General features: G+C 45.9%; 1 protein-coding gene across 1 annotated transcript in view; it reads right to left on the bottom strand.

The window, feature by feature from the left end:
- Positions 1 to 5,356: 5,356 nt before the first annotated feature.
- Positions 5,357 to 25,477, bottom strand: part of faah (fatty acid amide hydrolase) — a 158,355-nt gene continuing 138,234 nt past the window's right edge. The window contains exons 9-16 of the mRNA XM_085978226.1: positions 25,117 to 25,242; positions 21,444 to 21,541; positions 18,277 to 18,376; positions 15,746 to 15,789; positions 13,353 to 13,392; positions 9,267 to 9,375; positions 7,332 to 7,477; positions 5,357 to 5,646 (exon numbers count right to left, since the gene is read on the bottom strand). Coding sequence (XP_085834352.1) covers positions 5,521 to 5,646; positions 7,332 to 7,477; positions 9,267 to 9,375; positions 13,353 to 13,392; positions 15,746 to 15,789; positions 18,277 to 18,376; positions 21,444 to 21,541; positions 25,117 to 25,242 — 789 coding nt within the window. The 3' untranslated portion in view covers positions 5,357 to 5,520. The remainder of the gene's footprint in view (positions 5,647 to 7,331; positions 7,478 to 9,266; positions 9,376 to 13,352; positions 13,393 to 15,745; positions 15,790 to 18,276; positions 18,377 to 21,443; positions 21,542 to 25,116; positions 25,243 to 25,477) is intronic.

The raw sequence follows: 25,477 nt of genomic DNA, 5'->3' as shown, positions 1-25,477 counted from the left end.
GCCAGGCTCTTTTGATCTCCTGGGGTGGTCTCTTGCGCCCTTCAGAAGGGAAGAGGACCTCACTGCGTGCTCTCACTCCCTCCATGAGCATATGCAGGGAGTCATCCGAGAACCTGAATGCAGTTCTCTGTCTCTGTGCAGTCATGCGTGCCAAGCTGCGCAAGACCCAAAAGCTAAAATGTAGTGCCCGCACACTCCTAGATGAACCTTCAAATGCAATGTGGCCATAGCTCCTTTAAATATCCTGGCTGGAAATGACATCGTCAGACCCGCACGATTTAATAGGGCCGGGGAATATGCAGGCCTGCCTTAATAGGCACCATTAGGGAAAGTCGCTTTGAGGAGCCCGATGAAAAGAACAATGGGGTCCCAACCCGCCACGCTGACCGCTCGCACCTGACCCGCCCAGGTAAAGAAATTTCCAGCCTTTTTATTTAAGGCAGTGCCTATTTAAAGGCAGAGAGTTGGCTGTCTATGACCAATTATCTGTCTAATGACCATAATGGATAATTATCCAAAACTGATCACAGTTTGAAGTGGTTTGGAGGAAAGACAAAAAAGAAAATAGTACAAAAGGTGAAGGTTGTTCCTGGATCTTCAGTTTAATATATTACAGAAATAAACAGACATCAAGGCCGTGATTTTCTGATTGGAGGTGGGTTGGCGTTGGGAACTGTAGTCGGCAGGTTCCATCCCGCTGCCAGCCTGTTGACGCAATTTTTGGTTAATTGGGCTAGTTAAGCCCGCCGTGTGGGTTACCCACCCTCATCACAAGGTGCGGGTCTGTTCAGCCGATCTGCTGACACACTTGCAGCCGGTGTATTTAACGGGGCCATTTCCCCATTAGATCTCAGGTCATTTCTGGTGCTTCTGACTTCTGCTTCTCCCCACGATATCTGCAGAGAAACAGAAGGCAGCTCCCCGCTTCAACGAGGACTCCCTCCATGTTCTTGTGGAGGGAGTCAGAGGACATCGGGCGGTTCTATATCTAGGTGATGGAAGAAGGAAACCTCCTCAGCAGACAAAGGCAGCCTAGCTGCGAATAGCTGAGGAGATCAATGCCAGGTCTGTGTATAGACGCACTTGGGTCCAATGCAGGAAAAGGTTCAATGATCTCCTGCATTCTGGAAAAGTGAGTATAAAAGCTCACTTACCTTAATTCTGCTGTGCCTGTCATCACATCCCCATCGCTCTGCATTGCCAACCCAACTCCTGCACATCCTAACTCACCCCAACATCTCCTGCACCATCACCCATCCCTCTCTCCCCATGCACAGATTCACTTCCCCATCTTACTATGCATCCCTCACACCCACCCTCACGGTTATGCACTGACAACAACTTACAATTCAAAAGGAGGGAACTTCATAATAGGAACCCACTCCTTCACAGTCTCCCTCTAAACATCTATCCTATCCATTCTTTACACACAGTCCATCACTCTCACTGAAACGCCACTTCTTTCCCTCATTGCAGGAAAAGAGAAGCCACAATAAGAGGAAGAGAGAGAACAGGAGGAGGACCACCATCCTTATCACAGCTGACCAACGCTGAAGAGTCCGGTCTGGACATTGTGGGATCAGGGGAACAGCTCAAAGTGGTGGACAGAGAGACAGGTTCAGTTGAACAACCTAGTGACAGAATGCTTCTCCATCCATCTTATTTGGCTTTCATGAGTGACACATATGGCATCTGATGTCATTAGAAATTGAATGTTCATCATGTGCACAATGGGATGTCTGCAATCCACATATCACAAGTCCAACTCATGTCTTTACTCTCCCACAGGACCATCAAGAGCCCCCTTCCCTACTGTGCAGAAGGGAGAGCCGGACTCCTCCTCAGAGGATGCTGTATCCACTGAGGGAGCAACGTCAGCAGCAATGATCTCACCCTGCACCAGCGGAGAGAGACACACCTCAGTGGATACTATGCGAGAGAGTACTGTTGTCACCTGGTGTACCACAACACACGAGTGAACAACAGCAGATGGTGGAGACAGGGACAGCAGTGGCGAGTCCTCGTCGGAGGCTGCAGGACGCTCCTAGCTCTGCTCAGCTCAGCTGTATGTAGACACAGAGCCTCGGGGGCCATCCAGAGAGCAGTGCTGGAGTCTCAGGAAGAAGTGCAGGAGGCTCTGACTGAGTGTGCAGAGAATGAAGGAGTCCATCTCAAACATGAGCAATGCCATGGTGCACGCAATGGCAAATGTAGGTTCCAACCTGGAAAGGATGGCAACCTTCATGGAGGACATAAATTGCCAGACTCAAATGAACATGGTTACACTTCTAAATAAGATGGTCAGCTATGAGGATAGATGGGCATCTATCATGGAGAGAAACCAGAGGTCCGTTATGAGGACTGTCAGTACAGAGGTGGATCCTCATGGCCCCACTGATGTGCAGGAAGGTGCTCTCCAGTTACTTGCTAGCAGAGAAGTGCAGGTGGCCCATGAGAGGGATGATGGTAGAACACAACATGCAAGTGGGGGCTCCTCTCCAAGCACTCCAACTTCCGTTCCCTTGCCAACCCTTTGGTCAGAGCCCCAAATGACTGCCTGAGCAGTGATGGCCAAGTCTGCCCCTGTGCAGCCGCAGGAGTAGCAGAGTTTGGCAGGGCCTTCAAAGGCTCCAAAATCCAGAAGGTGACCGCCAAAGGCGTCTAAACAGGCACAGTGGGGAAGTGAGCAGGTTGTCTCTACAGCTGCTAAGCCACAGGGGTAGCACAACGTAGAAGCACATGCAAGAGAAAGCTGACACATAAATGATCACAAGGGTACTCACTTGGGTGTTCTGATAGAATTCAATGTTAAGTTTCTGTTCTTTTATTATGTTGGAATAAATTAATGTTGTATGAACATTTGACATCGTTGCCATGTGTGCTCACAAGTTGAGGTGGCACAGTGAAGGGTGAGGGCACCTTTTGTGTCCAGCAATGCAGGTAGCAGTGGAGTTAGAGTTAACACCAGACATTTACAGCCTCAAAACAGAATGTATCTCCCAAATCATTAAATCAGCAACCTCTGACATTTGAAATTGAGCAGATGTGATAGTGCAGCTTTTAGACTGCAGTTGCAGCTGTGAAGTTTCCAGCTCATTGGTTGTCCTGACACACTTACCTGGCGTGATCTCCGAATGTCGTGAAACCCAATTAAAATGTTAGAAAATTGGAAAAGGCTCTCAAAATAGCAGTTAACAACTCCTTGTTAAGTGCTTAAGTGCCTTAAATCCCTTACCCGCCGCTTGGTGTCGGGTCTGTTGTGAACTCGCAGACCCGACACTTGAAACTCACACTGAGGGTTTCCGACTTGCCGTCAATCATTGCAACTTTAACACCTGACCCTCCTCCGAACCTGCCCTCGAGCGCCGGCAAAATCGAGGCCCAAGTGTTTGCACAGGTTAATAATCAGCCTAAATTGACTATTCTACTAATTCATATCTAGTCAAGAGACAAGAATATCCAAATGCCCAATGGGTTGGTTAGCAAATTACTAAATCACATCAGTAATTCAGCACTGAAACTTCCTATTATCAATTGAAGGAAAATGCTAAAAAAAGGAACTGAAGCCTAACCTTTTTTTATTCATTCCCGGGACGTGGGAATCACTGGCAAGGTCAGCATTTTATGCCCATCCCAAATTGCCTTCTTGAACCACTGCAGTCCATGAGGTGATAGTACTCCTCATGTTAGGGAGAGTGTTCCAGGATTTTGACCCAGTGACGATGAAGGAACAGCGATATATTTCCAAGTCAGGATGGTAACTTGCAGGTGATGGTGTTCCCATGCGCCTGCTGCCCTTCTCCTTCTAGGTGAAAGAGGTCGCGGGTTTGGAAGGTGCTGCTGAAGAAGCCTTGGCGAGTTGCTGCAGTGCATCTTGTAGATACACACTGCAGCCACGGTACGCCGGTGGTGGAGGGAGTGAATGTTTAAGGTGGTGGATGAGGCGCCAATGAATCCAGCTGCTTTGTCCCAGATGGTGTCAAGCTTCTTGAGTGTTGTTGGAGCTGCACTCATCCAGGCAAGTGGAGAGTATTCCATCACACTCCTGGCTTGTGCCTTGTAGATGATGGAATTGGCTTTGAGGAGTCAGAAGGTGAGATACTCGCCGCAGAATGCCCAGCCTCTGACCTGCTCTTGTAGCCATAGTATTTATGTGGCTGGTCCAGTTAAGTTTCTGGTCAATGGTGACACCCCAGGATGTTGATGGTGGGGGATTTGGCAATGGTAATGCTTTTGAATGTCAAGGGGCAGTGATTAGATTCTCTCTTGTTAGAGATAGTCATTGCCAGGCACGTCTGTGGCACGAATGTTACCTGCCACTTATCAGCCCAAGCCTGAACGTCGTCCAGGTCTTGCTGCATGCACACATGCACTGCTTCATTATCTGAGAAGTTGCAAATGGAACTGAACACTGTGCAATCAGCAGCAAACATCTCCATGTCTGACCTTATGATGGAGGGAAGGTCATTGATGAAGCAGCTGAAAATGGTTGGGCCCAGGACACTGCCCTGAGGAACTCCTGCAGCAATGTCCTGGGGCTGTGATGATTGGCCTTCAACAACCACAACCATGTTTCTTTGTGCTAGGTATGACTCCAGCTAGTGGACAGTTTGCCCCTGATTCCCATTGACTTCAATTTTACCAGGGCTCCTTGTTGCGAGGGGCAGTCACTCTCCCCTCACCTCTAATTCAGCTCTTTTGTCCATGTTTGAATCAAGGCTGTAATGAGGTCTGGAGCTGAGTGGTCCTGGCTGAACCCAATCAGGACATATCTGGGCAGTTCTCCACATTGTTGGGTAGATGCCAGTGTTGTAGCTGTACTGGAAGAGTATGGCTAGAGACGGCTAGTTCTGGAGCACAAATCTTCAGCACGGCAGCCGGGATGTTGTCAAGGCTCGAAGCCTTTGCTGTATCCAGTGCACTCAGCCATTTCTTGATATCATGTGGAGTGAATCGAATTGGCTGAAGACTGGCTTCTGTGGTGGTGGGGACCTCAGGAGGAGATGGAGATGGATCATCCACTTGGCACTTCTGGCTGAAGATGGTTGCAAACACTTCAGCCTTGTCTTTTGCACTCGCGTGCTGGGCTCCTCCCATTAGTTGTTTAATTGTCCACCACCATGATTGCAGAACCAAGAGTCAGTTTGTTTAGTGCATTATGATATTCCTGTCTTCAATATTTGGAGAGATTGTTTTCCTCACATGTCCTATTACCCCAACACAAAATTTACTGGATGTAATAGATTAAATTACATTTCAAATCAGTTCAACAAACCAATCTGTTCTACAGTGAAAAGTGAGTGGATGAGTGAAGAGCATAAACAATGTTTCTCAAACACATTAAACACACCACCACTTGAATTCAGTTTTTTAATCTTATATTTAATTTGGCATAAATAATTTAATTTATGCCACCCAATTCCAAAAACTGTTGCTATGTCCCCGACTAGAGCAACATCTGCATGGGAGGTTCAGCTGGAAGCAGCTATACTTGAAAGGCTGCTCCAATCACTGATGTAGCTAAATGCCTCTCTTCTTCTGAGTAACTCTTTCCACCTCCCTCATAAAACGCAGGCAAAGTTCATCGTGCCAAGGTAAGGCTACACACTGCACAGCTAATGGGAGACCAACAGCTCCTGTAATACCCTGAAACACAAGAGGGAAAGAAAAACAAGTGAAATAAGATAAATATGCACGAGATGAGAAGTATGCAACTTCCATCCTGCCTCAACTCAGATGAACATCGCTATATGTTGAAAGTGACATTTCTTTTCCCCCAAAAAAAGGTAAATCACAGTCTCCCCCTCCCCCTTGTTCCAAAATAATCTTTCAATTTCCCACACCAGTCATCAGTATGACCTCTATTTGAGACTGCCAATTTAGTCCCAAGTCATCCTCACTAGGAATCAGACCAGAACCGTAAAAGTAATTTTATTGAGGAGGAACTCGGTTCAGAGGCGAAGAGAGAGCATTCCTAGCCAACTGTGCCAATTTAGCCGACTTTCATCTACACAGAATTCCAGCAGCCAAAGGTTCCAGACTTAGCAGCAATATTGTAGCCACGAAGGGGCTCCGACTGGCTTCAGGCACACCAGCAGCAGAAGGGTCTTTGGCCCAGTGCATGTTGTGCACAGAATGAGCTCGCCCATGTTTTCTGCTGTCCCCTCATTTAAATGTAACTGTTGCACTCCCAGCATGCCTCCCATCACACAATGGGAGCACAGATGTTGGGATTTCCTGGGCAGGAGCAGCTTCTTAAAGTGGCACCTGCACCTCCTGTTGGTGGCAAAGGTTGAAGTCAGACATTTTCTACTATGTATTCTGCTGAGATAAGAAAGACTTGCATTTATATAATGTATTTGTAACTTGTCCCATTACCATTTCCTTTTGCCTTGCACCTTCATCCCTTTTGTCTCTTAATCTCTCCTGCCTTCCATCCTATCACAGACCTTCCCTTTTGTTCTTTCCTCCCCTCCCCCCTTTCCCTGCCCCTACACTTGCTTAAAAACCTTTTACATCTCCAACTTTTTCCAGTTCTGACAAAGGGTCATCAACCTGAAATGTTAACTCTGTTTCTCTCTCCACAGATGCTGCCTGACCTGCTGAGTATTTCCAGCACTTTCTGTTTTTATTTCTTGCATTTATATTGTGCCTGTCATGATCTCAGGACAAAAGGGAACAAATAAAATTCCAAACAAGAAAAGATGACAGCTCTCATCAAAAAGATGACAGCTCTCATCAAACAAAAGATGACAGCTCTCAGTGCTGGCAACTTTAAAACTAATGCGGTGGCTGTGCACCTGCAGCAATGTGCAACGCTCCAGTATTTAAAAAGGTGCCATCGTGCTGGCTTCCTGCCACTGGGCAACACAAAGGAAATCTCGGAGCAGAAACCAGATGCCTGAATGAGGCTTTCACTGTGGAACAGTGCAAGCTGCCCATGGACAGCACAACCCCATCAGAAAACCCAGGGCTACTGTAGATCAGCACAAAATAGGTGCAAGTCCAAAGATGTTGGTTTTCTATCCCTGAGCTGTCAGCACACGGGAATGTCATTTCAGCCCCAGATACGTCCGCTCAAACTAGAAACTGGCACCAGAGATCCAGCTCTGTTTAAAAGCACGCCTGTTAAGTACATGCAGATTTAAGGACCTTCTACAAACTACGTAGTAGGATATGGCTTCCAAATCTTAGGGAGAGGAATACATAAACATGAAATAGTGGATGAAGTATCCTCGGCTGATCGCACATACTTTATGGTTACGAGATGAGCCTTTCATTGCAGGGATTTTTGAATCAGGACTTACCTTTTTCCAATCAGATGCACTAACCTTTTTGAAAGTCTTGTCCCAGTAATCATTGTTGTAACCTACGTAGCCCTTCAGCTCCTCTTCATCCTTCTCCGTTACTGTACTAACTGGCACAACACCAGCTGGGAAATTTAATAGGTTGAAAATAATCTTGTAGCTGGCTGCAGCTGTAGAAAAAAAGTACGGTATCTTTACCTTCAATATTTTAATTAGTCTCAAATGCATGGTAGAAGGTGACTAAAATAGAAGCCATCATTATATTGTATTAGAATGCAAGAAAAACCAAGGACCATCAGCCTGTTGCAGTTCACTCCTCCAGTATCCAAGGTTTCATTATAGCTTCCAACTGTATTTGCAACCCCCCCCCCCACCCAATAAGAATGCTTTCGCCATCTAAAATAATCTAGTATCATGAAAGCTCCTGATTCAAAAGCCATTATTACTGCAAGTGATTTGCTGTGGAAATTAATTTATCAGTCAGTTCCTTTGGAACTTTTGGCGAGTGTAAAAAATCACCTGCCTTTTTATAAATCTCATCATCATGAAGAAACGACTCATGAAATAACACTGGACGGCCAGCTGGTGGCACCGTCCAAGGAGTATAAATACTGGGGCGTGGGCCCAGCTTGCCCAGGGACATTTTGTAAGACAGGAACTAGCGAAGGACAACTAGACCTCCATGTTTTGAAACAAGTTGATTAAAGCCTTGCTTTATACTCAAACCAAGTGTGTAGTGAGTTTTATTACGTCATGCCTTACCTATTGTCTCTTGACCATCAGTGATTAGGAAAGAGTAAAAAAGAAACTCAGAGCTGCCACTCCTGATTACTATCTCGCAATCCTTGCTGGAACGGAGTGTGTGTTGTCACTGAGCGAGGACAGGATCAGATTCGACTGTGATATCCTACCACAATCGAATAGCCTGCTGACACTCAATGTCAAAGGTCACAATACAACAACTTGAATTTATATAGGGCCTTTAACATCAAGAAATGTCCCAAGTAAGGAAAAGGATATCAGGAAAGGAGAGATTCAGAGGGGTGACCAAAAGCTTGCTTGATGAGTTCTTGAGATGTTTTTAAAGGTGGAGAGGACAACACCTGCCCTTTTACCTCCTCCCATCCCACCGTCCTTTAACATCGCTTTGAATCACTGGAATAGGCCTAGTCTGCCTGTTCCAGTGATTCAGGTGGATGTTAAAGATCCTATTGCAATATTCGAAGAAGAGGAAGAAATTCTCCCAGTGCCTCGGCCACTGATACTTCTCTCACCAATACTACCAAAAAGAGATTATCAAGTCTTTCATCTGATTGATGTACAACATTGCTTTGTGTAAAATGGTGGCTGCCTGGTTTGCCTAAATAACACAGAGGCAGCACTTCAAAAAGCAATTCAAAGCACTTTGGGCTGTTTCTGAGAGGTGGCCCAATATTACTAACTGTGTCAAGATTAATTCAGCTCTTTTATTTCACTCAGCAGTACCGCCCAGTCACTTCCCCAAAGAGGGCCGCAGTATTCAGCAAGTAACCACAAATATGTAAACTAACAGAAACAAAAAAGATAAATAAAATTAATCAGAATTACATCAGGTTGCAGTTACACTGCTTGGCTGTAAATCCAACTCTGGCAGTCCGAAAGCTCTATGTTGCTTACATGCATGTGCAAAGCCCTGCTCCAGGCTGGTAAATTTTAGATGGCTTTAGAGCATACCTTCTTAAAACAATGAAGTAAGCTCTGCTTCCATTTATAAGTGCCCAGAAGGACCAACGGACCTCTGAGGAATTTTAAAAACTAGGCTTTGGATACCAAAGAGAAAATGAGTTGCCTTTGCCACACTTAGCAATGAGATTTTATCTTTCTGCATTACCACTCTGGCTGAATGTGAAATTATTGTAGTTTCCCCAAGAACAATACTTTATTCTGATATAAAGGGCTTATTCCTGAATTGTTACCTACCTGATAGTTTTCCAGCATATCCGACACTGAAAGCAGGACCTAGTGCTGGGCAGAGCAGGACATCAAGGTTCGCATTTTTCCATATGCTCATGTACTCCGCACAGTATGCCTAGACAAAATATCAAAACTTCGTTTCCTTAAAAGTGCTTTACACTGAAGCATGCAGACAACTAGAAGAAGCACTGAGAGTAGCAAGGGCACAGAATGTACTCTGGGTGGGGAACTTGAATGTCCATCACCGAGAGTGGCTCGGTAGCACCACTACTGACCGAGCTGGCCGAGTCCTGAAGGACATAACTGCCAGACTGGGCCTGCGGCAGGCGATGAGAAAACCAACACGGGAAAAATCTACTTGACCTCATCCTTACCAATCTACTTGTCGCAGATGCATCTGTCCATGACAGCATTGGTAGCAGGGACAACATCCCAGCTGTCGTGCTGAAGACTTGTGCTCCAGAAATAGCCTCGCCTCTAGCCAAGCTGTTCCAGTACAGCTGCTTCTTCTTCTTCTTAGGCAGTCCCTCGGAACCGAGGATGACTTGCTTCCACATTAAAAATGAGTTCGCAGGTGACTGATTAGTCCAATGCGGGACCTACAGTCTCTGTCACAGGTGGGGCAGACGGTGATTGAAGGGGCGGGTGGGTGGGGTGCTTGGGTTGACGTGCGCTCCTTGCGCTGCCTGCACTTGGCTTCTGCTTGCTTCCAAGCTGTTCCAGTACAGCTACAACACTGGCATCTACCCGACAATGTGGAAAACTGCCCGGATATGTCCTGTCCACAAAATGCAGGACAAATCCAATCCAGCCAATTACCGCCCCATCGGTCTACTCTCAATCATCAGCAAGTGATGGAAGGTGTCGTTGACAGTGCTATCAAGCAGCATTTACTCACCAATAACCTGCTCACCGATGCTCAGTTTGGGTTCTGCCAAGACCACTCGGCTCCAGACCTCATTACAGCCTTGGTCCAAATATGGAAAAAAGAGCTGAATTCCAGATGTGAGGCAAGAGTGACTGCCATTGACATCAAGGCAGGATTTAACCGAGTGTGGCATCAAGGAGCCCCAGTAAAATTGAAGTCAATGGATATCAGGGTGAAAACTCTCCACTGGCTGGAGTCATACCTAGCACAAAGGAAGATGGTTGTGGTTGTTGAAGGCCAATCATCTCAGCCCCAGGACTTTGCTGCAGGAGTTCCTCAGGACAGTGTCCTAGGCCCAACCATCTTCAGCTGCTTCATCAATGACCTTCCCTCCATCATAAGGTCAGAAGTGGGGATGTTTGCTGATGACTGCACAGTCTTCAGTTCCATTCGCAACTCTTCAGACAATGAAGCAGTCCATGCCCGCATGCAACAAGACCTGGATGACATTCAGGCTTGGGCTGTTAAGTGGCAAGTAACATTCGCGCCACACAAGTGCCAGGCAATGACTACCTCCAACAAGAGACACATTCAACCTTGATACTCACCGAATCCCCACCATCAACATTCTTGGGGTCACCATTGACCAGAAACTTAACTGGACCAGCCACATAAATACTGTCGCTACAAGAGCAGGTCAGAGGCTGGGTGTTCTGCGGCGAGTGTCTCACCTCCTGACTCCCAAAGCCTTTCCACCATCTACAAGGCACAAGTCAGGAATGTGATGGAATAATCTCCATGCTGAGTGCATGAGTGCAGCTCCAACAACACAAGAAGCTCGACACCATTCAGGACAAAGCAGCCCCCTTGATTGGCACCCCATCTACCACCTTAAACATTCACTCCCTCCACCGCCGGCATACCGTGGCTGCAGTGTGTACCATCTACAAGATGCACTGCAGCAACTCGCCAAGGCTTCTTTGGCAGCACCGCCCAAACCCGTGACCTCTACCACCTAGAAGGACAAGGGCAGCAGGTGCATGGGAACACCATCACCTCCAAGTTACACACCATCCTCACTTGGAAATTTATCACTGTTCCTTCATTGTTGCTGGGTCAAAATCCTGGAACTCCCTTCCTAACAGCACTGTGGGAGTACCTTCACCACACAGACTGCAGCGGTTCAAGGTGGCGGCTCACTGCCACCTTCTCAAGGGCAATTAGGGATGGGCAATAAATGCTGGCCTTGCCAGCGACGCCCACATCCCAGGAACGAAGTTTTAAAAAACTGCAAACATGTGGCCTTGATTTTAGCCCAACCCAACCCGCCCGGCTTGAAAGGGGAACATAAGTGGTTAAAATTGCGAAAATGAACTTCCTGCCCCGTCCCCAGTGACAGCCATTTTTACTGTGGAGCTGATTCAGGTCACAAATGTACCCACCAGAAAGAGGCAATTGGCGCATGAATGAATTGAAATCAGGGACCGATTATGTTATTTGGATGCTGTTGCAATTTTAACTAGGCCAATCAGAAGTCCCGCCCAGCGGCAAACACGCCAAGTAAAACATAGTGACATTTGCTTCACAAACTGACTGACACCTAATTTAAAGGGGCGCTCACCTGCAGGCACTCAGGACATTAAGATCCCAATGCCATTGTGAGCAGTGCATTTCCAAGCCAGTTCTAAGTTTCCAGTTTGCTTCTTTCTGATTTCCCCCCCCCCCCCTTTACCAACCCTCATTAAGCATTCACTGGTTATCACGGATGCTGGTTCTGCTTCACTCCTTTGGTTGGATGAACAGTTGGAGGAAGAGGAGCAACAGCCTGAAGAACAAGGACAGGCAGCAACTGGGCCTGTTAGAACACAGCAGGTGAGGGGCGGCTGCTCGTCAAAGGCCTTACCCAGCCCACAGGGTTTACAGGTCAAGACCTACTTTCGAGGATATTTCTGAGGAGCAGCATAGGAGAACACTGCTCTTATCCAGGCAGTCTGTCGCTGATCTGTGCAGCCTGTTGCAGCAGGACCTGCTGGACCTGGCGGGGGGGGGGGGGGGGGGGGGGGGGGCCCATGCTGTGCCAGTGGCTGTCAAATTCACCAAGGTCACTACAGAGATCATCAGTCGCATCTCCCAGTCTGCAGTGCACAGCTGCATCAAACAGGTCAGTGATGTCCTTCTTTCCAGAGCAAACCAGTACATTACCTTGGCGATGGACGCCAACAGCCAGAATGTGAGATCTCTGAGATTTGCAGCAGTGGCCAGAGCAGAATAGACTGCACTCCTGTAGCTATCAGGGCACCAGAATACAAGCCTGTAGCTTATCTCAACAGAAAGGGCTTCCACTCCATCAATGTTCAACTGGGATGCACAAATCTCTCTGGCAGCTGCCACGACACCTTCATTTTGTGAAACATACATCTCCCACTTTCCCACCCATCCAGGAATGTCGGAGAATGGTCACTAAAGGGATAGCCCTCCACAACTGGTTGATGACACCCCTTTCGTAACCCCATCAAGCCTGAGCAACACAGATACAATGAGAGCATGGGGACCGCCAGCAACGTCACAAAGCATATCACTGACATTCTGGCGTAAAGATTCAAGTGCCTTGATCAATCTTTGGGGCTCTCTACAACATGGCCCCGATAAAGTGAGCTGTATCATCGTAGTTTGTTGCATTCTGCACTACCTGGCAATGCACAATGGATTGGAGTTGGAGAAAGCACGGCAACAAGAGGAGTCATCATCACCAGACGAGGAAGAATTGGATGGAGGCGAGAGAGAACCACAAGGAGGAGGGCTAGCACAACACACTGCAGCTAGACAGGCCAGGGAACAACTTATAGTTATATAAATGTACTTTAATGTGGTAAAGGTGCTTCACAGAAGCGTTATAAAATTGGACATTGAGCCATGTAAGGAGATACATGCAAGGAGGTTTTCAGAAGCATCTAAAAGGAGGATAGAGAGGTGGAGAGGTTTAGGGAGGGAATTCCGGAGCTTCGGGCCCAAGCAGCTGAAGCCATGGCCACCAATAGTGGAGCGATTAACATCAGTGATGCACAAGAAGCCAGATTTGGAGGAATTGATAGAGCAGCACTTTCAGTGACCTCCTCGACCCCCTTACCTCATTCAGATTTTAAAATATGTAAATTAGAAGCAAGAAATGCTGGAAATGGAAAGCAGATTGATCAGCATCTGAAAGATGCAATAATGGATCTCACCTCTATTGCAACGTGCTGCTTCCACAGTTCATTGATTGATCTGTAAAAACATAACAAGAAGACATGGAGAGAAAGACACAAAAAAAGAGAATGAAAGGCTTAGACTTATTGTAGTCATTTAAAGTCTGGAATGCTCCAATAGTGCTAAAAATGCACCAACGTTAAAACAAATTTCAGTGAACTTAATTTTAAACCAATAGATACATTCAGAATCAAATGTTCTACATTATAATCCTTTGTTAATAAATAAATTATAAATTCGGTATCGCCCTGTTTGGGGCGCAATTATCGGCCAGGCGCAAAGTTTAGCGTCTGCCGCTAATTATCGCCTCTGACTGCAAACTTTGCTTCTATCGCCCTGGAGGTGATTGGAGCGCTAAATCAGGTGCTACACACCTCTCTTAAGGCGCGAACGCCAAGGAGCGAGGCGCTACCTCAGCGCTGGCGAAGCTCATCTGATGTCAGTCAGCAATGGAACACAGACACACTGGCGCCGGCCAGTTCTTAAAGGGGAGGGCCGATCTTGCTCTCCATCCACACCCTACTCATTGCAGCCTTGAATCTCGGCCTGGAGAGACCTGTACATCAAATCTGCTGGAAAGAACAATGGAGAGGCCCAGGGAAAGAGCTCAGAGTGCAGCCCCCATAGTCTCTTCTAAATCGATGCAAGGAAGGTCAAATCAAAATGAACCTGCAAAGTGCTGCTCAGTACCCAAAACTCCTTCACACAGCATTGAATCTCTCCAGAAGTCTCTCTCTCTCTCTCTCTCTCTCTCTCAGAATGCGTGGTGCAAAAATGTCGCCGACAAAAAAAGTCAGGAAGCGGTCGCCTTTAAATAGCGCTCCCCCAGTCCCTTCCCGACTGCAAAACATTCCCCTCAACCTGTCGTTGCTAGCGGCAGGCGGAAAGGCAGGGGCGCCACTCAATATCCAGTCTGGGGCGCTACCGGGGCTTTGCACGCTCGACTGACGTCATGATCTGCAGGCGCAGGAGATCATGGCAGCAGTGTTTAGCAGCGCCGCAAAATGTCTGGTCAATTTCGCGAGCGGCGCAAACATCGCCACGCCCAAGCGCTAGTTGCTTTGCACCCCATTAGCGCCCTCTTAGGGCGCTAACGGGAGACGCAAAGCAACCAAATTTTTCCTCCTTTGACTTTAATAATTAAACAATTATGTATCCCACAGAGCTGCACTAAAATGAGTTTATTTAAGCTAGTGTGACAGGGCGACCGATTATCTGATGGCAGTCACTCCCCGTATTATCAGGCACGGAGGCCTCAGACTTGCAATACACAAGGCACATAAATCTGGAGTGGTTCCCCAGGCACACAACTTCCGTTTAGAATCAAGACTGAACATGAGGCCCCAATTTAAATTAAAAAATCCCTGCTCCACCTACCACTGGTGCCCAGTGCCCCCTTTGCCCATGATTCCCCACACTGGAGACATCCTGATGGCACTTAATGGGCAGCCACCAGCCCTTAACTGACTGCTGGACCCCAAACGTCCGGTGAACAATGCGCCAGGAGCAGCAGAACAACCTTCTAATGAACTGACCTAGTGTTATCGAGTGAGATCAGTTCATTCCTGCACAGGTCACGCCGTGCCCAAACAACACCAGTACCAACAGTGCTGTGCAAGAGCTGTATTATTGGCCCCATAATGTACAGCATATTGACATCATTACCATTTCAATTAAAGAAAGTATAGAAAAAGAGCCAGTGTTTATACAGTACTGATGTACTATTACTTGATGGCAGCTGCATATAAATACTAAAATCACACAAGGTTGACAAAAGTCATGTGAGGCAAAACAGCATTGCTGCACTAAATTTGACTCTTTAAATAGGAGCATAAGAAACCAGGAATGAGAAAAGGCCATCCACCTACTTTGTCTACATATAGGACCTATTCAAACCACTTAATGTTTCTCTTGCCTCATCGCTAAGCCCCGCAACCCTCTACTCTTTGCAGATTCAGGAATCTGTCCTTTTCTTGAATGATTCCGGAGTCCCATTCAATGTCCTTGGTCTGGTTCATAACGTAACGCCAAGTGTGAAGTCGTCACTCCTTTGGTTGTCCTTGCTTACAACCATGTCCCCTTGTTCTCTTCTGGTTCAACACAAAGACCTTCTCCACATCCATCTCATCAATTCCCTTTGTGATTTTTTTTAAAAATGGATCTTCTTTCCATCCCTTTCAAGAGCAGCAATATGCACCCCTGAAGCTCAGAACCAAAACTGCACCGGAGATCAAGCACAGAGTGCTGGTGCTTTCCAAAAAGATGACGTTTCCTGACGAAGTATCACCATTCTCAAAGATACCATACCGAACAAGTTCAGACAGAATACAAAATCAAAATCAAGAATAAGTAAGAGTATTCCATGCCTTACCCTATTCCACACAGGCACTTGCAGGCGTCCGCAAGTCTAGGGCTCTATAAAACAGGAAAAGGAAGGTTATAGTTATGAGAAAAGTACTGATAGCAGCTAAGCACTGAAACCAACAATAATTATTCAGACATACTTCATTGCAAACTAACAGCTGATTAGCTGAACAGCACCCAGATTTGAGTCAAGTGATTGGCATGGGGGAGGGGAGGGGGGTATACATACAACATAGACAGGAGTGGTGAAAGAGGGAGTATATCATTAAAAAGTAAAAATGCTTAAAGTGTGTAGTTCCCAAAAAGAATTGAGAGTTTGACTTTCCAAAAGCCTGCAAGGGAGGCTCAAGAATCTCCCCCCCCCCCCACCCCCATTCACACCACATCCCCACCGCGCCTTTCTCGAACCATCTAGCTCTCTCTATCCCACCAGCACGCCCACCCTCCCAAATGAACCCACAAAGTTAAATGGCAACATTTGGATATTCTGGTTATTAACATATGTGCCTAAATCTTGGCACACACAGCTCAATAAAATCAGTGATGCACTATATTGTGGGTCTCATGAACAGGTGTGTTCTTAAAAAATTGGAATAAAAATGCCACTATTCCAGAAATTCCTAGGAATGCAGCTCAACCGCAACATATTTGTTGAAAATTCTGATTGGCACAACAGGGAGTGCTGAGTCAGAAGATATACAAATACCTTTTAGAAGTATGGGATAATTAAATTGTAATGATTTTCCCAGTGATTTCTGCAGCCAAGGTAACAGTGGCTGGTGGTGGGGGAGTAATTATTGAATATATTATGGAAACTGGATTACTGTGGGGACAGCAACTTAACTGATCTACTGGTAGCAATGCCAAGCTGATACTCGTCACTACTGACAATAGCACCACCATCAGCTGGTTAGTGGTACTGTAGCTCTAAAGAAGTACAGTGATCAGACGGAGTGTGTCGAATTCCATTTTTGTTACAAGATCACAAGTTAGTTACAGATCCAGAAGGCCCATCTTAATTCACCTATCCAGAGAGATCCTAAAGTTCCCCTAGACTGGAGAAGCTGGGGTTGTTCTCCTTAGAGCAGAGAAGATTGAGAGGAGATTTGATAGAGGTGTTCAAAATCATCAGGGGTCTAGACAGAGTAGATAGAGAGAAACTGTTCCCATTGGCGGAAGGGTCAAGAACCAGAGGACACAGATTTAAGGTGATTGGCAGAAGAACCAAAGGCGACACGAGGAAAAACTTCTTTACGCAGCGAGTGGTTAGGATCTGGAATACGCTGTCTGGAAGGGTGGCGGAGGCAGATTCAATCGTGGCTTTCAAAAGGGAATTGGATAAGTACCTGAAGGGAAAAAAATTGCTCCGGGGAAAGGGTGGGGGAGTGGGACTAGCTGAAGTGCTCTTGCAGAGAGCCAGCACGGGCTCAACGGGCCGAATGGCCTCCTTCGGTGCTGTAACCATTCTATGATTTCACCCTCTAATTGTTTCTTAAAATATTCCACGGTTTTGCCTCCATGACTCTTCCTGGAAGTCTATTCCACATGTTGTTCACTTTTTGTGTGACATTTCCTGACATCAGTCCTGTATTTCCCTTTTACTATCTTGAACCTGTGTCCCCTCGTCTTACTCCCACAATTTAATTTAAAGTTAAGTTATGGATTTACCCTTTCCATTCCCATAACTATCATATACCTCTGGAGAATCATCTCTCAAATGCCTCCTTTCTAAGCTAAAACAAGCCTAAATCTCTCCATTCTTCCCTCGTAACTCAGCCCTTTGACACTCGGGATCAGCCACATGTATCGTCTCTGAACTGCTCCTTTGGTGGCCCGAAGTGGACACAATACACAAGGTGCGGTCATGACATCCCCGGACTTGTATTGGACTGTTCTGCCGGTGTAGTTCAACATTCTAATGGAAATGAGTTAAATGGAAAAACTTACAGCAGACTCAGGGAATGGCAGCGTGTTTGTAAAGAGGGGCGATTTGTGCCTCTGTCCCAATGGTTCAAAAAAAAAAAAAAATTAGCTGACTGGCCAACGAGATCCCAAATTATACCTCTCCAATATGTTGATGCCTCAATTTCTAGCCATGATTTACTGCAAAATAAGGAGACAGTTTCTCATTGGAGGAGGAGCTAATCTGACAGAAAAATAACCCAATTTCCCTCAAGAGACACATTATGTAACGTTTAGCACACTTTGTTACTGGGTATAGTACTTGCCCGTACACTGCTCAATACACTCTAGCCCTGAAATAATGCTCTGCAAAGATTAGCATGTGAGCAAGTACGTGTATCCAGTGTTTTAATGAAGGCATTAACCCTTGAATATAAAATAAGCTAATGCTTCTATTATAGGAATTTCATAGGAAGGCACTGTGTTCATTCCTAATATTCGCAAAATGTAATTTCAAAGCCTCTGTTTTTCATGTGTCTAAACTATTTTTATATTTTTTATGTAAGTTTTTCCCATCATATTGAGTTATTTTTTTTTTTAAATGGCTCACATATTTTAGGGGGATGTTTTACTTACAAAAGGCTTCAGAAGAAAGTACAAGATCTTCTTTAGTATTCGAGGCAACTGATGGAAGGTATACAGATCTTTCAAATTAGGATCATACATGTCTCCTTTTCTAGAAAATACAAAGTAAAATAGGAGTTAGTCGCATTCACTTGTTTACATGTGGGCAGTCAAAGCATCTGATAACATTGTTGGGAAAGGTCAAGAGAACAAAGAGACCTTAGAACCCATCAAGTACTCACATATCAGAGTTATATCCTGTGGCATTGTGTGAAGATCCCTAGTTCGCCCCAAATCACCCCTTCATTATACATACATGCCAAACAACAAAACAAGAGCTGACGACTCAAGAAACAATTTACAACTGAAAAACAGCCCTGAATAAAGGTCTGTGGCCAAGTAAAAAAAGCCCTAGTCTCTCAAGTCTCTCTTCATAACTGTGTCCTCATCCCTGGTAAAATCCTATGCTGTACTTCACCATTCCTTTTATACCCTTTCTGTAAAAGGATGCCCAGCAATGTATACAATACTCCAACTGTGGCCTAAGATCTTGTACAAGTTCAACATTATCTCCTTGCTTTTCTACCCTATGCCTCTAGACACAAAACTATGATTTGGTTTATCTTTTAATTGACTTTAATCTGCTTACGCTGCCACTTTCAATTATCTGCATATTTGCACAACAAGGACCCTCTAAAACATTTGGGCCTAGAAATTGGGTTGGGGCGCCAAAGTGGCCTGAGCGCAGGATTTAGCGCAGCGTTCGAGGCTTTAGCGATCATCAGATATTCAGTTTCATTGCCCCTAGAGGGAGACGGGGCGAGGCTAGAGGCGCTCTGCCTCCCTCTTAGGGCGCTGAAACTGAATATCGCAGCGCAACGTGCCGCAGCGCCACACGCTGCGGCACGGCACGCTGCGGTACTGCAGGCCTTCCTCCCATTGTTAAGGGGGAGGGGCCTGCAACAGCGTGATCCCCACTCGCGAGTGCCAGCAAACGAGCCCGGCACCAAGGAGAAGTGCCGGGCTCTCGGGAAACAGCCGGCAATGGCGCGGGGGGGGGGGGGTCAGGAGGCCGGGGACGGAGGTGCTGGCAGGCGGCCGCCGAAAAAAGTGGCTGCCCCGCACCTCCACCTTAACTTGCACCGCTGCCGGCACAGCAAGGCCCCGTGAACCGGGCACGGTTAGCGAACGGCAAATATCGCGAACAGGGCACTAATGGGGCGCTGCGCACACCGATGACGTCATCGGTGGCGGCACAGCGCAACAGGCTAACGCCACCATTATCGCCCCAACTCAATATCGGGGTGGCGCAGCCAGTGGCGCTACAGCCACTGACTGCCTCTTTAGGCGCTAACAGATGGCACTACTCATCCAATGTCTCCCCCTTAAAATCTTACAATTACAATTGTATTTCCTTTCTCTTATTTCCAAAATGTATTCACATTTTTTACACTAACCACATCCTACTAGTCTATGTCCACCTAAGGATTTTCATAATCCTTGTCACAATTTGCCTTCCTTCCCCTTCCCCGCCCCCGCCCCCCACTCCAAATTTGGTGTCATCAGCAAAGTTCAACATTGTTCCCAGAAATCCTAAGTCTGGATCAATAATCTAGATCATAAATATGATTGGTTCCAATACAGAACCCTGTAGAATACCACTCACCACATTGTTCCAGTTCAAGAAACATCCATTTACCCTTCCCCTTTGCTTTCTGTTCTCCAACCATCTCTCCAACCATATAGTCATATTCCCCTTAATTCCATCTTCCATGATCTTTGTTATAAGCCTATTATCAAATCAAGTCTCTTATCTTTATCAAATGCATTTTGAAAATCCATATTAAATCACATTCACTACATTTCCTTTATCTAGTCTTTTGTTTTATTTCTTTAAAGAACTCTAAGCTTAATCAAGCATTTTAGAATTCAATTTTAACAGGCCATGATTAACTCATGTTTCTCCAAGTGTTGAATAATTTTATCTCCTATTACTGGCCGGATTTTGCGACCCCTACGGGTGCGTACGAGGTGTGTACGTGCCCGAAGGGGCTGCGCAAGTGCCAGTTGCAGACATGCGAAGTGCATGCGCTGAAGCCCGGCACTTGCAATCTGTCAAGAATTCTCTTGACAGATCATCCGCCTGCCCAAGAAAAGGGCCTCTGTGGGTGGAGAGTTGCACTTTTTGCACAACTTCCGCCCGCTGAATGACTGTCAAATTTTTACGCCTGGTAAAAGCAGGTGTAAGGCCTGCTTTTACCAGCTTAAGAGTTTTAAAAAATAGAAAATTGAAATTTGATAACTCATTTATAAATTAAAAATACTCTTCAAAAAGGTAAGTTTATTTTTAGCCCCGTAAAAGCATTAAATTTTTTCAAAAAAATTAATTTTTGTTTAAAATATTTAATTATATGGCATTTTAATTCATTTTAAATATGTAATTAAAAAATGTATTGTATGTTTTAGTGTGTTTTTAAATGTGATCCCCATTCATACTTTTGACAGTTCTGTGCGTACGGACCTGTCAAAAGTATGAAAGGGGATTCCCTTCTATGATTGGTTCCCCATAGCCCAAGTGATCCCAGGGGAGTTTGTGAACCACATGCACCCCTGGGATACGTGGGCCTCTGCGCATTTCGAAGAGGAGAGGCCCAGGATCGCAAGCCTCGGGATCTACGGAACCAGCAGGTAAGTTCGTAGAATTTCTCCGATCGGAGGCATCTGCCCGCAGGAAGCCTCCGATTGGAAATTCAGGGCCTACATGTTCTGGTAGTTTACCAACAACTGAAATAATGCTAACAACTGGTGATTTCCTAGCCTTTCTCGGTCTCCTTTATTGAAGAGAAGTATCACATTTGCCACGCACTAGAGCATCCTCTGGCACAATTTTCCTTTCCAAAAGAATTTTGGAATTTTTTTATCGTCAGAGCCTCTGACCATATTCCTGACCTTTGACCTCACTAGAACTTTGACCCCTGCAACATTTCCCATTCAACCTGTCCTTGTGTTGTTTCTGAGTCTGAGTGCCAACTAGGATGGTCAGTTGGGTGCTGTGAATTCATATCTACTCATCTACAGTAATTCCTTAAAATGGGAGGATAATTGCTGACAAAGTTAAATGTTTAAAATTGCACTGAAAAAAGTATTACCTACAATCCTTTCACCAAAATGAGACTTACAATTTGTTCAGGAGCGTAACGCCACCATCTGCCCAGATACCCTTTACAGCAAGCTCCTTCATTGTATAGTGAATTCTCAGAGGAGTGAAGGGAACCAGCTGAAAGGAAGAGACAAAGAGGAAAGTTAGAGAGTGTAGGTGACCAACCGATGCAGGAACTGGCAAAGAGTAACAATTTAATCTGTGAGAAAGTAACTGTCATTCCTCTCACCAACCAAAATTATTTAATACTACAGCTGAAGTCTGTTATTTGGAATTCTTGAAACTAGCCCAATTTATACAGTCACATCTTAAGAAGTAAAATCCATTATTACAGACCTTAAAACATTAAGGGCTAAAAATTGAGTAGTGCCCCGGCGTTAACTTTGCCGGGGCGCTAAAAGTAGCACCCCGGGAAAAATTAGCGTCCCCGCGCCAGAAATTGAGTGGTTGCGCCCCAAGAGGGAAGCGGGGCGCTACTGGAAGCGCCCCGCATCCCTCTTGGGGCGCTGAGTGTCAATATTGCGGCGTTATGTGCCGCAGCGCCACACGCTGCGGCACATCGCGCCGTGGTATTGCAGGCCTTCCTCCCCTTCTTAAAGGGGAGGGGCCTTGTGTAGCGCGACCTGGGGCACAGCTGGGCCCCCAGGGATCGGGAGTGCAGGCAAAAGAGCCCAGCACTCAAGAGAAGTGCCGGGTTCTTGGAGCACAGTCAGCATTCTGCAGGGGGGGGGGGGGGGGGGGAGGGGGGGGCGTTTCAGGAGGTCTGGGACGGGAGCGCAGGCAGGTGCTGGCAGGCAGCCAGCAACAAAAATGGCTGCCCCACACCGCGCCTTTAAATTGCGCCTCCCCGGCCGCAGGTACACCCCCCTGACCCCATCGGACATAGCGCCCGGCGGTAAGTCGGGGCGCTCCCGAAGATCGTGGCCAGGGCGTCAGTGGGGCGCTGTGCACACCAATGATGTCATCACCAGCGGCGCAGCGCCGCAGGGCTCTACCGGTTAGCGCCACCACTAACCTCCTGCTGAATTTTGCGGGAGGCGTGGGCAGTTCCGCGCCCGGGCGCTAGTTGCGTTGCGTCCCGTTAGTGCCCTCTTAAGGCGCTAACGGGAGGCGCAAACAACTGAATTTTCCCCCTAAGAATCAACTGAACTAATTTTCAGGCAAACTGCCAAAGGCCTAGTCTTGACCGGATCCGATGTGGACTCTCTCTCTTAACTGGGCCACATGGTTCTTCTAAATGAAAACTGAATATGCTCCCCACTCCTCTCCTGCTTCACTTCCAGCCAGACATGAGCAGCACATGAATTCACCCGGCACCGTCTGTGCAAGGACTTGGTCACATCACAAACAGAATATTATCAAAAGGTACACCTTCATGGTTGGTCCTTGTAAAACATTTCAAAATAAAGACTGACCTCTTTGGCTCCAAGAAGGACAAGGATTAAGCACAGTTTATCCAAGCTACTCCCTCCCCTCAAATTTAGGTTGCTCAGATTTATGATCTGCATTGTATCTTCTCACCTATTCCGTTGCATCCTCAGAGGATTCCAAGGTTATAAACTGACTTTAATGAAACCATTTTGGTTTTTATTTACTGCTTTTCCTCATAGTAAAAGACAAGTGAAATCTGATAGGGGGGGGGGGGGATGGGTCAGCTATGATTTTATTGCAATGCCTGCAGCTTGTTTTACTAACAAGTAGCTTATATCATCATTCAGGATTCTCACACACTTAGAGATTCCCTCATTGGTCAACATATGTTTTGTAGCTTTTTTTTTAAATGGAAAACTGGAGATTTGACTGAAACAAGACAGATTTATGTTCTAGACAAACATCGGAATTATTTTTGACAATTGTTTCCCTTTATTTCTTTAAGGCACTGCTAAGGAATTCTCTACCCCAGAGAGCTGTGGAGGCTGTGTCATTGAATATATTCAAGGCGGAGATAGACATATTTTTGAGCTACAGGGGAGTCAAGGGTTATGGGGAGCGGGCAGGAAAGTGGAGTTGAGGCCAAGATCAGATCAGCCATGATCTTATTGAATGGCGGAGCAGGCTCGAGGGACCGAATGGCCTACTCCAGCTCCTAGTTCTTATGTTCCTGCTGGGATATGTTTCCATGCATGCTGGTAGCCTTCTAGTACCAAGTGGCCATGTATGAGTGGTGACAGCAAGTGTCAGCAAGCTACCTGACTGGAGCACAATCCTGTCCTTACCTGACATTTAGAAGCACAACATTTACAGCAGGGCCACTGGATAGTAATCAAAGAATGGGAACCCTAGGAGCTTGTTTTTACCCTTCCCTGGTCTACAAGCACTGATGCCAATTGTGGTGCCCAGATCAGCACAGACCAGGAATTGTCCTTCTAGCATATATGACTTAGTGATAGAACTTTATCCACTAGATCATTAAAAAATAAACTTCCATGGTTCTTCAAAGTACAGTTACACACCATTCTTCCCAGAAAATTTGCATGAAGAATAGGTACTCCCGGTGAAAATAAAATCCATGTCAAAAGGTGGGTTTCTCCACAGAACAGCACCAATTAGTTCAGAATGCTATGATGCTGAATATTTTATCTAAATAAACTACTGAAAGGTGCAATTAAAAAAATCCTAGAATCATAAAAAAGTACTCAATAAAAATAAAAGGGGCATTTTCTGCCAAGAACTAGACAAAATTGGATAAATACTTGATGGAAAAAAAATTACAGGGATACGGGGAAAGAGCAGGGGAGTGGGACGAACTATTAAATTTTGGCGTTCAGAGAGATTGGGGTGTCCTTGTACAGGAAACACAGAAAGTTAGCATGCAGGTACAGCAAGCAATTAGGAAGGCAAATGGCATGTTGGCCTTTATTGTAAGGGGGTTGGAGTATAAGAGTAAGGAAGTCTTGCTACAATTATACAGGGCTTTAGTGAGACCACACCTGGAGTACTGTGCACAGTTTTGGTCTCCTTATCTGAGGAAGGACATACTTGCCTTAGAGGCGGTGCAACAAAGGTTCACTAGATTTAATCCTGGAATATGAGAGTTGTCCTATAAGAGATTGAGTAGATTGGGCCCATACTCTCTGGAGTTTAGAAGAATGAGAGGTGATCTCATTGAAACATAAGATTCTGAGGGGGATTGACAGGGTAGATGCTGAGAGATTGTTTCCCCTGGCTGGAGAGTCTAGAACTAGGGGGCATATTCTCAGGATAAGGGGCCGGCCTTTTAAGACTGAGATGAGGAGGAATTTCTTCACTCAGAGGGTTGGGAATCTCTGTAATTCTCTACCCCAAAGAGCTGTTGATGCCGAGTTGCTGAGTATATTCAAGGCTGAGATATAGATTTTTGGACTCTAGGGGAGTCAAGGTGGGGGATTGGGCAGGAAAGTGGAGTTGAGGTCGAAGATCAGCCATGATCTTATTGAATGGCAGAGCAGGCTCGAGGGGCCTTATGGCCTACCCTTGCTCCCAATTTTTAATGTTCTTATGAACTGAATTGCTCTTCGAAAGAGCCAGCACAGACTCAGTGGGCCAAATGGCCTCCTTCTGTGCTGTACTATTCTATGACTCTATGATTCTAAAATACAATTCTTGTAAGGTAGAATCATCAAAGATTTGTTTTCTTTTACCATAAAAACATTTTTTGTGCCTCTGTTCACTTAGACTATTGCCAATCCTCTACCATAAATCCGTCAACCCACCGTGTGGCCAGCCTCCTCCAGCAGCTGTTTGGTTTCCATAACTGCACGCTTCATGCTGTCACTGGGGATCCAATACCCATCATTCTCATAATAACCTATCCTCAGCGGTTTAGAGCTGGAAAACACCTAAAATGAAAGTAAACAGATCAAATGAGGTAAGAGTGATATTTATATACTGAGCAGAGCAGGCTTTCCAATAGGCCTGTTATTATGTGTTGTAATATAATTTCTGACATAAATGGGTTGGTGAATCTGAATCCTGAAGTAGGCAGAGATAGAAAGAATGAAAGAAACATCTCCCGCTGGCAGTTTACATGCAACAGAAGTCTGGGGATGGGTTGAGTGTCCATTATTAGGAATA

Source organism: Somniosus microcephalus, chromosome 3 (assembly GCF_052327205.1).
Source record: "Somniosus microcephalus isolate GS21.2 chromosome 3, FLI_Smic_1.0, whole genome shotgun sequence".
NCBI lineage: Eukaryota > Metazoa > Chordata > Chondrichthyes > Squaliformes > Somniosidae > Somniosus > Somniosus microcephalus.
This window is presented reverse-complemented; position numbering and strand designations above follow the sequence as displayed.